General features: G+C 40.7%; 1 protein-coding gene across 1 annotated transcript in view; it reads right to left on the bottom strand.

The window, feature by feature from the left end:
- Positions 1 to 12,781, bottom strand: part of Spag1 (sperm associated antigen 1) — a 74,323-nt gene that overhangs the window by 43,634 nt on the left and 17,908 nt on the right. The window contains exons 5-9 of the mRNA XM_045143391.1: positions 11,669 to 11,778; positions 10,970 to 11,075; positions 9,556 to 9,686; positions 6,494 to 6,600; positions 203 to 362 (exon numbers count right to left, since the gene is read on the bottom strand). Of these exons, the coding sequence (XP_044999326.1) occupies positions 203 to 362; positions 6,494 to 6,600; positions 9,556 to 9,686; positions 10,970 to 11,075; positions 11,669 to 11,778 (614 nt within the window). The remainder of the gene's footprint in view (positions 1 to 202; positions 363 to 6,493; positions 6,601 to 9,555; positions 9,687 to 10,969; positions 11,076 to 11,668; positions 11,779 to 12,781) is intronic.

Genomic DNA, 12,781 nt, shown 5'->3' with positions numbered 1-12,781 from the left:
AAAAACACAAAGGTTCAGTGAGAGATTCCACCGCAAGGAAACAACGTTCTCCTCAGACCTCCACACATGTGTGCATGGGACAGACTCATCTGCGCACGCACAAACACACACACACACACTTTCTGTTGTCCTAGAAAAACTGAGCTACCTCCTTATAAAACAAGTAGGTTTTGGCATAACCAAAATGGAAAAGGATGTTTACTCTTATCTCCATTGCCATCTTCATGTGTATTTCCACTTTCCTTCTCGTCTTCATCTTCGGAACCTTGTACCTCTTCAATAGTCATCCTTTTTCCTTTGGTTTGGGTTTGAGCCACAGGCTTCGGATTTTGAAGATCTCTTTCAACCTCTGACAAGGTTTTCTGCAACATAAATAATGTAGTTTTCACTTTAATTAAAAAAAAAAAAAACACCATTGGGCTGGAGAAATGGTTCAGTGGTTATGGCTAAGAAGCTTGCCTGCAAAACCTAACAAGTCAAGTTCAATTCCCCAGTACCTACGTAAAGCCTGAGACACAAAGCAGTGCATGTGTCTAGAGTTCATTTGCAGCAGCTAGAGGCCCTGGTAAACCCTTTCTCTCTGCTTCTTTCTCTCCTTGTAAATAAATTTTTAAAAATTATTTTTAGGGGCTGGAGAGATGGCTTAGTGGTTAAGCCCTTGCCTGAGAAGCCTAAGTACCCTGGTTCAAGGCTTGATTCCCCAGGACCCACGTAAGCCAGATGTACAAGTTGACGCATGCATCTGGAGTTCATGTGCAGTGGCTGGAGGTCCCAGCACGCCCATTTATTCTCTCTCTCTCTCTCTGCCTCTTTCTCTCTATGTCTGTCACTCTCAAATACATAAAATAAAAACAATTAAAAGAAAAGAAAAAGAAAAAACCCTGAAAACTGTGATACATTAAAAAAAATATTTTTAAATACCATTATTTCTGGTAATATAAAGGCACTTCAAATGAATAAACATAAAGCTTTGTATCATGTTCTCATTTTTTTTTCAGAATAGCTTCACTATTTTATCTGATTATAATGTCACATGTCTACTGTAAACAAACATTGAGTAACAAAGATTAAATAGAAGGAAAACAAATCACCTGAAATCCTGCCATCAGGTACACTACTGACATTCTGAGATCTTCTAGATGTTTCTACATACACATACACACCGAGATGCAATGTATAGTTCTATGCAAATAAAATTATCTGTACATATAATCCTAATGAAGAGCAATGCTGAAAATTCTGGATTACTTTATGCCATCTAGAATGAAAACTATCTATATAAAACATCCCCTCGCACACAGAACAGCTTCATCCAGGTGCAGAATAAGTTCTGATGAAAGAAACATGTCCATAATCCCCAAAGGTTTCTACTGCTTCTCTGTAACCTCACTCCTTCCCTGCAATCCATCATTTCTCTTCCTGTTATGAGAGGTTAGTTTGTATTGAATTCTATGATTCTTTTAAAAAATATATTTCTTTTGTTTATTTATTTGAAAGCGGGGGAGAGAATGAGCATGCCAGGACCTCTTGCTACTGCAAAGGAATTCCAGATGCATGTACCATTTTGTGCATCTGGCTTTATATGGGTCTGGAGTACTAAGTCCAGGTCATCAAACTTTGCAAGCAAGTGCCTTTAAATTGCTGAGCTATCTTCCCAGCCCTAAGATTTTTATGTAAGTAAAATCACACTGGATATACTTTTCTTTGCCTGGTTTCTTTTTTAATTTAATTTTTTTCCTATATGTTGTATATCCAGTATATTCCCTCCACCCACCCATCCTCCCACCTTCCATTTTCTCATCCCCCTCCCTAAATAATTTCACTTCTTTCATTTAATACCTACATGCTTTTCTTTTACTTTGGTTTTTCAAGGTAGGGTCTCACTCTAGCCCAGACTGACCTGGAATTCACTCATGGCAATCCTCCTACCTCTGCCTCCTGAGTGCTGGGATCAAAGGTGTGCACCACCACACCCAGCTTCATACATACATACATAATTTTATGTGCCTATATAAAATCGAGGAGCCACCAATGAGAGAAACATATGATTTTATCTTTCTAAACTAGTTTAATTTGTTTCATCTGATCATCTTCAGCTCCAAGCATTTTCTTGCAGATGACATAACTTTATTCTTCCACATTTTTATTATCCATTCCTCTGTCATTGGACAACTAGGTTGGTCCCACAACTTAGCCATTGTGAATAATACTACAGCAAAAATTGATGTGAAAGTATCTCTGTGATATGCTGACTTGGAGTCCTTTGGGTAACTAGTAGCCCGGGTCATGTGGTAGAGCTTTTTCTAGTTTTCTGAGGAATTTCCATTTTGACTTCCATAGATACTACAGCTCTTTACCGTCCCACCAGCAGCACAATAAGGTTTCCCTTTTGTCCACATCTGTACCAACATTTGTTTTGCTTGTTTTCTTCATGACTGATATTTATTCTATCTAGGGTAAGATGAAACCTCAAAGTAATTTTGTTTTGCATTTCTCTGATGGCTACTTAGTTGAACCCTTTTTCATGTTTATTGGCCATATGTAATTCATCTTTTGTACACTATCTGTTCACACTTATTAACTAGGTTACTTGTCTTCTTGTTTAGTTTTCTCAGATCTTTGTATACTCTAGATATTAGTCATATGTCCAGTTGGCAATGATTTTTTCCCATCCTATCGGCCACCTCTTCTCTTGACGGTTTGCTTTGATTATAGAAGCTTTTTGATTTTATGGGGTCTCACTTGTCAATTGTTGGCCTTATTTCTTGAGCAACTGGGGTGTTATTCAGAAAGTCCTTCCCACTTTTTTCCTAATAGCTTCAAGGTTTTGTATCATATTAAGGTCATTGATCCATTTGGAATTGGTTTTTGTATAAGGTAAGATAAAGCTCTACAGCTTCTATTATGTGGATACCCCGTTTTCCCAGTACCATTTATTAAAGAGACTGTCTTCTCTCCAATGTGTATTTTGGGTGGCTTTGCAATTTAATGATAAGGCTGGATATGAATCTGATCACTGGTAAGGTAGAGGAAAGAGGAGTGCTAAATAGCAAGATGCTATCTCAAAAAAACAAAACAGGGCTGCGGAGATGGCTCAGTGGTTAAGATGCTTGCTTGCAAAGCCTAACATCCTGCGTTCAATTCCCCCAGTACCCACATAAAGCCACAAGCACAAAGTGGTGCATGCATCTAGAGTTTGTTTGCAGTGACTAGAGGCCCTGGCATGCCCATTCTCTCTCCCTCCTTCTGACCCCGCCCCATTTTTGTCTCACTTCTCTCTGCTTGCAAATAAATAAATACTAAAATCTTCATTGTTTTATACACACACACACACACACACACACACAAAACAAAAAATCTTTATAAAGGACTTATTATTGCATTTTTCTTATAGAAATGCCTAACAGTAGAATTTAATGGCTATATCACTTTTTATTTATTTACTTGAGAAAGACAGAGGGAGAGAGAGAGAAGTAAGTATGGGCATGTCATGCCCTCTTATCACTTTAAACAAACTCCAGATATATGTGTCACTTTGTGCATTTGGCTTTACATGGCTACTTGAGAATTGAACTCAGGCTTTCAGACTTTGTAAGCAAGTTGCTTTAACAATTGAGCTATCTCCCAGCCCTAGCACTGTGCTTTTAAATGTATACTTCCCTAATTAATGGCATCGAGCATCTTTCAAGTGCTTCTTTTTGCATCTGTGTGTATCTTTTGGTGATGTGTCTAAGCCAGTCTTTTCCATGGTGCTATAGGTATAGCTCAGTGGTACAACAATTGCCAAGCATGTGCAAGGCCCCAAGGTTTGATCGTCAATAACGCAAGAAATGTGTTTGTTGTTCTTTTTGTTACTTAGCTTTAGCTGTCTTATTATTGAGTTTTCAGAGTTCTTTATGGATTCCTGATCCAAGTCCTCTGCTGACTACGTGATTTAAAAATGCTACCTATGTCACAGATAAGAAAAATTTGTCTACTCCAAACCTATGAAGATTTTCTCCTGGGGCTAGAGAGATTGCTTAGTGGTTGAAACGCTTTCTGGCAGGCCAAAGGACCCAGGTTTGATTCTCCAGGACCTACACAAAGTCAGATGTACAAGGTGGCACATGTGTCTGGAGTTCGTTTGCAGTGGCAAAAGGCCCGGGCACACCCATTCATTCTATCTCTTTCTCTTTCAAATATTTAAAATATATTTTCTACTATTTTCATTTTGTTTTCAATTTTGTCTTTTGGTTGTTTGTTAAAAAAATATTTAATTAATTATTTATTTATTAGAGAGAGTGAGAGAGAGAAAAAGAATGGGCATGCCAGTACCTCTAGCCACTGCAAACGAACTCCAGACACATGTGCCACCTTGTACATCTGACTTCATGTGGGTTCTGGGGAATTGAACCTGGTTCCTTAGGTTTTGCAGGCAAGGGCCTCAACTGCTAAGTCATATCACCAGCCCCTTTTGTTGTTTCTGTTTTGAGGCAGGCCTGTCCTAACTCAGGCTGATCTAGAACTCACTCTATAGCCCAGGTTGGCCTTGAACTTACAGTGATCCTCCTACTTTAGCCTCTAGAGGGCTGAGATTATAGGTGTGAGCTCTCCCCTATGTCTCCTTTGAAAACTTTTACTTTAGGTTCTACATTAAGGTATACCATCCATTTTCAATTAATCTTTCTATGTGGCTTAAGATCAAACTCACTTGGACAAAGCCCAAGAGTTGATATGTAAACATGAAATTACATTGGTAGTAATGTTAAAGGTGGTGGTTTTTCTTGTTTCAAAGTATACAAAGAAAATGTGCAGAGTGCTATAGGTAACCCAATGAGGAGAGAGTGCCATAGGAGATACACCAGGAACATGTGGGAACAGGAATAACTTGTTGCAAGGCAGTTCTCCGGTTTTCCATAACCATATTGTGAGTACAGGCACTAAACCACCTTTGTTCTTGACTCTCTTTAAGGATGTTTGTACCAAGGACAGCTTTGAAAAGCAGCATTTCCCTGTACAGAACAGTGAAAGTGTGTTTGCTCTCCAATATAAAATGCTATTTCTCTCTGGAATGAAAATTAGGCAGGTTTGCTTAAAAGCCCTCATAAAAGGCAGGGAAGGGGGTATCCAAAATTTTGACTTTCCCAGGCATCGTGCAAACATTTGGGTCACTATGTGTCACCACTGTGGGACTTAGGAGCAAGAGGAGTTATGAGTAAAAGTCTGACCCTTCTATCTATCCTTAGGGATAGATAGGGACTTAGGAGCAAGAGAAACTTATGAGTAAAAGTCTGACCTAGGATATCTTATGTCCTCTGCTAATCCATTTTATTAATTTGAAAACAGGATGCACTCAGACCTTTCCCAGTTATTGGCACTAACTTCTACTCTTAACTGCATATCTGAGTTGGTCCACTCAGTTAGTAGCAATGCTATCAGTGAGGCTGTGTTTACCCTGCAAACAGCATTCCCCTTTGGCCATGGAGTTCACCCTAGCCCTACCTAGGAACTTCTATGTCACTCTGCATAATAAACTGGGATTAGCTCAGGGAAAAGCAGTTCCGTGATAGGTTTATCCTCCTGCATTGCTTTTCTCTCTCCTTTTCCTCTTCCTTCCTTTCTTCCTTCTTTCCTTTTTTTTTTTTTTTTCCTCATTTTTTTAGTACTTGGGATTGAACCCAGAGCCTTCTGCAAGCTAGGCAAGCACTCTACCACTGAGCTATATTCACAACCCCTACACAATTTGTTCTTAAAAACCTGTTTTCTTCCCTCAAATTTATATGTTAGCATTTCGGGATTTCTAGACCATACCTTTTTATATCTGCCACCTAACCCTCAGAATATTCATTCACCGAGATTGATACCATTTTAACCTAAACATAAATTCAGAAACAGAAAATTACAAAATGAGACAAGAAATCCCTTTTTTCTTTTCCTTTCCTTTTCTCTTCCTTTTTTTTAAAAAAATATTTATTTATTTACTTATTTATTTATGACAGAGAGAAGGAGAGAGAGAAAGAATGGGCACTCCAAGGCCTCTAGCCACTGCAAACGAACTCTAGATGCATGCCCACCATGTGCATCTGGCTTACATGGGACCTGGAGAATCGAACCTGGGTCCTTAAGCTTCACAGGCATGTGCCTTAACCACTAAGCCATCTCTCCAGCCCCTCTTCTTTTCTTTTGAGGTAGGATCTCACTCTAGCCCAGGTTGACCTGGAATTCACTATGTAGTCTCAGGGTGGCCTTGAACTCACAGTGATCCTACTTCTGCCTCCCCAGTGAGTGATGGGATTAAAAATATGTGCCACCATACCCAGATTTCTTTTCCTTTCCTTTCCTTTAATTTTCCTTTTCTGAAGCAGTGTCTCATTCTAGACCACTCACGCTATAGCTCCATTGGGCCTCAAACTCACAGCCATTCTCCTACTCTGCCTCCCAAGTGCTGGGAATTAGAGGTGTGCGTCACCACCACTGCACCCAGCAGTAAGAAATCACTTTCCTCTGTACTGACCTTGGCCAACTCATTGTCAGGCTCAGCCTCCAGGACTTTACTCAAATCTTCAATAGCTTCCTGGAGCTTGCTTTGATGTTTATATGTCGTGGCACGACGTAGAAGAGCTGAAAATTTACCCAAACAAGTTACATATTATAACACAAGACATTCTGGCTATAACGTATTTTGCAAGTGGGAAGGCATAAGCAGCACAGGACACTAGCATGTGAAACTTATAAACATTTCCATGTAGTGAAGCCCATAGATAATGGCCCTACTATAAACAGGTGAGGCACCGCCTCCAGCGCGAGGGAGGCAGAGGCTGGTGAACGGCTGCAAGTTGGAGCCCATCTTTGTACACAGCATGAGGCACAGGCAGCCAGGGCCAAATTCAGAGAAGCTTCTTTTGACAGTTGATGATGAAAGCTCTTCAAAGTGCCGAGAACACGTGGCTATTGGGCGCTCAGTGCTAAATGTGACATCTCTATCACACCCAAGGCTCAGAAGACGGAAAGAGTGTACAAGCCAGAGAATGGAAAGAAGTGCTTTGGAACACAGCACTTTCTTCTGGGCATGAAGTGCTTGTTGTATTCATGATCTCACCTGGACAAAACCTGTCATACCTGGGAAAGTAGAGGCAGTAGGGTGGCAGTAAGTTCAGGGCCAACATGGGCTACCAAGTGAATTCCAGGCCAACCTGGGGTATCGTGTGAGACCTTGCCTAGAAGGCATCTTTAACAACATGCCATTTTCTCTATTTTGCATTTGTTACTGAGCACTTTGTTGGAGGTGGCATGGTGGTAGTGGGGGTGGATAGTTTCTGTTGCTGGTTTTTTTGTCTTTTTTTTTCCTATCCAGGATAGTTTCTTCATATTTTCATGTAATTCAGTTGTAGTAGACTTTACCTGGCACACCCACTTTTTATTTTTGGAGACAGGGCATCATGTAGCTCAGACCAGCTGACCTTGAACTCCTGATCTCTCTGTCTTTACCTCCAAAATTATAGGCATGTGAGACCATCCAGCTCTATTTAGCCATTTTTAAAATGATAAAGCAAAGTCGGGCATGGTGGTGCATACCTTTAATCCCAGCACTTGGAAGGCTACATAATGAATTCCAAGTCAGCCTAAGCTAGAGTGAGACCCTACCTCAAAACACCAAAAAAAAAAAAAAAAAGGACAAGCTTTGTGGTACAACCACAATACTTAGGAAACTGAGGCAGGAGGACTACAAGCTTGAGACCAACGTGGGCTACACAGTGAGACTCTGTCTAAATAAAATTAAACAAAATAAAAGATTAGAAAGTTCACTTAGGCCAGGCATGGTGGTGGCCACCTTTAATCCCAGCACTCAGGAGGCAGAGGTAGGAGGCTTGCCGTGAGTTCAAGGCCAGCCTGAGACTATACAGTGTGTTCCAGGTCAACCTGGGCTAAAGCAAGACACTACCCCCCCCCAAAAAAAAAAACAAAAGAAAAAAAAAGGAAAGGAAAGAAGGTTCACTTAGTATCTTGATGATTAAGCCAGGTTCAGAAATTAAGTATTTTGATAATTTGTATCAGTTTTTTTGGTAGGTTTCAATAACAGTCTGTTGGTGCCCCCTCCCGTGTTGCCCATAGGTGTGCAAGAATTACATATGCATGGTGTTGCAGTCAGGTTCACATTACTGGCAGAAAGCACCCAACTAAGAGCAGCTTGTGGGGGGGGGGGAAGGTCTATTTTGGCTTACAGACTCAAAAGGAAGCTCCACTTTGGCAGGGGAAACAATAGCATGAACAGAAGGTGGACATCACCCCCTGGCCAACATAAGGTGGACAATAAGAACAGGAGAGCAGCCGGGTGTAGTGGTGCACGCCTTTAATCCCAGCACTTGGGAGGTAGAGGCAGGAGGATTGCCGTGAGTTTGAGGCCACACTGAGACTACACAGTGAATTTCAGGTCAGCCTGGGCTAGAGTGAGACCCTACCTTAGAAAAAAAAAAAAAAAGAACAGGAGAGTGTGCCAAGCACTGGCATGGGGAAACTGACTATAATACTTATAAGCCCGGCCCCAACAATACACTGCCTCCAGGAAGCCTTAATTCCCAAATCTCCATCAGTTGGGAACCTAGCAATCAGAACACTAAATGTATGGGGGACACCTGAATCAAATCACCACACATGGGTTCTAAGGATCTAAAATCCAGTAGTCAAACTTACACAGCAAGTGCTTTTAACTACTGAACTGTATCCCCAGACCTATGTAAAATTTTAAAAATATTTTCCTTTATTTATTTGCAAGCAAGGGATGGAAAGAAATGGGCATGTCAGGGCCTCTTACCGCTGCAAACGAACTCCAGATGCATGTGGTAATTAGTGCATCTGGCTTTACATGGGTACTGGGTAATCAAACCCAGGTCAGCAAGCTTTGCGATCAAGTCACTTTAACTACTCAGTTCCCTAGCCCCTGAAATATTTGGTATGGACATTTTAAATCTTTTTATTTTATTTATTTGAGAGAGAGAAAATGGGCATGCCAGGGCCTCTAGCCACTGCAAATGAACTCCAGATGCATGCATCACTTATGCATCTGACTTTACATGGGTATTGGGGAATCGAACCTGTGTCCTTTGGCTTTGTAGGCAAGCACCTTAAGCCACCTCTCCTGCTTTTGTTTTTTGGGTGTTTTGTTGTTGTTGTTCCAAGGCAGTCTAAGTCTACCCAAGCTGACCTGGCACTCGTTCTATAGTCCCAGGCTAGCCTCAAACTCAGAGATCTTCCCTCTGCCTCCCTAGTGCTGGGATTAAAGGCATGCACCACCATGCCTAGATCCCCTGTAATTTTTTTTTATTTTTTATTTTTATTTTTTTTGGTTTTTCGAGTCAGGGTCTCACTCTGGTCCAGGCTGACCTGGAATTAATTCTGTCATCTAAGGGTGGCCTTGAACTCATGGCAATCCTCCTACCTCTGCCTCCCGAGTGCTGGGATTAAAGGCGTGCGCCACCACACCCGGCTCCCTGAAATATTTTAAAGTCACTGTACGAGCTGTCACAGATGGTCTGCTGGATCCTGCTACAACTTCAAGAGTGGTCAATGTCTATTTACCCTTGATGTTTCCAGGTTCTAACTCCAAGACCTTTTCACAATCTTGAAAAGCACTGCTCCATTTCTCTAATTTGATCTCTGCTTGGGCGCGATTGTTATAGGCAGATACAGTTGGAAGGGCTGATATGCTCCTGTGAAAGAAATACTTATTGACAACAGGCAGGCCTAAGGTATCTGCAGTAATTCATAGAACTCAGAAAAGCTGTATTGAGGTTTGAGTATAAAATGTCCCCCGCAGGCTGGTGGCACTGATTTGGGAAGTTCTGAACATTTCAGGAGTTGGGCCTAGCTGAAAGAAGTAGGTTACTGGGCTCTGCAAATGAACTTCAAATGTATGCACCACCTTGTGCATCTGCCTTACTTGGGTACTGGGGAGTCAGACCTGGGCCATTAGGCTTTGCAGGCAAGCACCTTAACTGCTAAGCCATCTCTCCAGCCCAGTTGTCAGGTATTTTGTTCACAGCTATGCAAAAGAACTAATGTAAAAAATGCACAAGTCAGCTACAGACTATGCATGAGCTATGCTGTGTCCTTCAAAACTTTCTCCTAATCCCACAGTGTTTTAGAATATGAATATATTGGAGGCTTTAAAGAAGTAATTAAGTTAAAATGAGACCATTGGGTGGGTCCAAATCTGATAAAACTGTCATCCTTATAAGAATAGAAGATTAGGGTCTGGGAAAATTCACCAATTAATTAATTAATATATTTTTTTAAAAATAGATTAAAACTAGAAATGTGTGGACACACAAGAAGTAGAGATTTAATCTAATCTGAGAGGTCAGGAAAGACGCCTTTAAAGAACTTAAGGCAAGCCAGGGCTATGGAGTAAGGCTCTGTCTCACTAAAATAAAATAAAAGATTAGAAAGTTCACTTAGGCCAGGCGTGGCAATCGGGAGGCAGAGGTGGGAGGATTGCATGGATTCGAGGCCAGCCTGAGAGACTCCACAGTGAATAGCAGGATCACTGTGAGTCTGAGGCCAGAAGGAGTGATTTCTAGGTCAGCCTGGCCTAGAGTGAGAGCCTACCTTGGAAAAAAAAAAAAGAAAAGAAAAGAAGAAAAAGCAGGATAGTCACAAGTGAATTTAAGATAAATCAGAAGTACACACCTTGAGTGATTCCAACATAGCTTATTTATATGGGTTCAACAGTTAAAACATCAGTCTTCTTTCTCTCTCTCTCTCTCTCTCTCTCTCTCTCTCTGTTTTTTTTTGGGGGGGGATTGGGAGATAGGGTCTCCCTCTAGCCCAGGCTGACCTGAAATTCACTATGTAGTCCCAGGATGTCCTCAAACTCAGAGTGATCCTCCTACCTCTGCTTCCTGAGTACTAGGATTAAAGGCATGAGCCACCATGCCTGGCAAAACATTGCTTTTTACATGGAAAATTTAAACCACAACAAAAATTTGCTCACCTGGTATAATACATCACAGCCTCTTCATAATCTCCTGAGTGGAAAGCCTCATTTCCTTTCTCCTTTTCACGAGTAGCAAGAGAACCCTTCTCTTTCTCAGTTAGGCCTAGAAATAAGTATTATTTGATAAATGTGAAAATACAAGTTAATATAATTCTGTTTTGAGACAGGGTCTTATTCTATACCACGCTGACCTGAAACATACTCTGGAACCCCAGGCTGGTTTGGAGTTTTGAATTCTAAGCAACAGTCTTACCTTAGTCTGTGCTGAGATTAAAGCCAGGCATGGTGGCTCACGCCTTTAATCCCAAAACCCAGGAGGCAGAGGTAGGAGGATCTTTGTGAGTTCAAGGTCACCCTGAGACTACATAGTTAATTCCAGGTCAGCCTGAGCCAGAGTGAGACCCTACCTCAAAAAAAAAAAAAAAAAAGAAAAAAGAAAGAAAGAAAGAAAAAGAAAGAAACAGGGCTGGGGAGATGGCTCAGTAGTTAAAGGCCCTTGCTGGCAAACCCTTCCAGCCCAAGTTTGATTGCCCAGTACCCATGTAAAGCCAAATTCACAACATGGCACATGCATCTGGAGGCCCTGGAGTGCCCATTCTCTACCCACCCCTCTATCTCTCTCAAATAAATACATAAAAATATTTTTTAAACAATGAAATCTAAAGACTACAAATTACTCCTGTTTTCCTCTATTACCTGTTGTATCTATTCTTGTCTCAATTTTAGACAAATGGGCCTTGTTGTCTACTATAATCTTTTCTTTAGAATCTTCATCAACTTTTGAACATTCCTTTTCAACATCAAATCTTAAATGAAAGAACAAGAAAAAATAACTGAAAAAAATACAATACAAACAATAAAATAAAATTCATTATTGCTGTCATTATACTTGTATTACAGGTTAAGTATTTCTTTCACATTTTGGAACATTTGCATAGACATACTAAGGTTATTTAGAGATGGAACCCAAGTCAGTACACAATTTATCTATCGTTTACATACACCCTATACACATAACCTAAGCATAATTTAATACATGAAATAAAGTTTCATGGTGTGGAATTTTCTACTGGTTAGGACATCTCAGCACTAAAAGAAGCCTCAGGTTTTTGGGCATTTCAGATTTCAGATGTTTGAAATACTGATGTTTAATTCTGCTGCATCGCTCGACACATATTTAAAGCATTTATAATAGTTTGTTTCTCAAGTCATTTGCATTCTTTCACAAGAAAATATGCAATTAACTGAGGGCTTAAATATCAGTCAGATCTGACCTGTTCCAAACCTTGTGATTAAAATTATGACTAATTATTCTCCATGTAGAATACTTGTACCTGTTTAGTTTAGATGTGCAGAAGGATGGCACTACTTACTTGTAGTTGGTTTTATAGACAAAATGATGCAACACGTTCTTTTTATTGATAATTTTCTTTTTCTTTTTCTTTTTTTCCCAAAGTAGGGTTTCACTCTAGCTCAGGCTGTCCTGGAATTAACTCTGTAGTCTCAGGGTGGCCTCGAACTCACAGTGATTCTCCTATCTCTGCTTCCCGAGTGCTGGGATTAAAGGCATACACCATCACACCCGGCGATAATTTTCATATGTGTACATAATTTATTTATTTTTTGAAGCAAGCACAACAAACTGGCATTCATTTATGCAAGGGGGCAGGGAGAGAGGGAATTGGTGTGCCAGGGCCTCCAGTCACTGCAACTGAACTCCAGATGCATGCGCCCCCTTGTGTGCATGTGCAACATTGCATGCTTGCATCACTGCATCTGGCTAATGTGGGACCTGGAAATAGAACATGA

The sequence above is a fragment of the Jaculus jaculus genome, chromosome 2 (genome assembly GCF_020740685.1).
Source record: "Jaculus jaculus isolate mJacJac1 chromosome 2, mJacJac1.mat.Y.cur, whole genome shotgun sequence".
Classification (NCBI taxonomy): domain Eukaryota; kingdom Metazoa; phylum Chordata; class Mammalia; order Rodentia; family Dipodidae; genus Jaculus; species Jaculus jaculus.
Note: the sequence above shows the minus strand (reverse complement) of the source record. Positions and strands in the feature narration are given on the sequence as shown.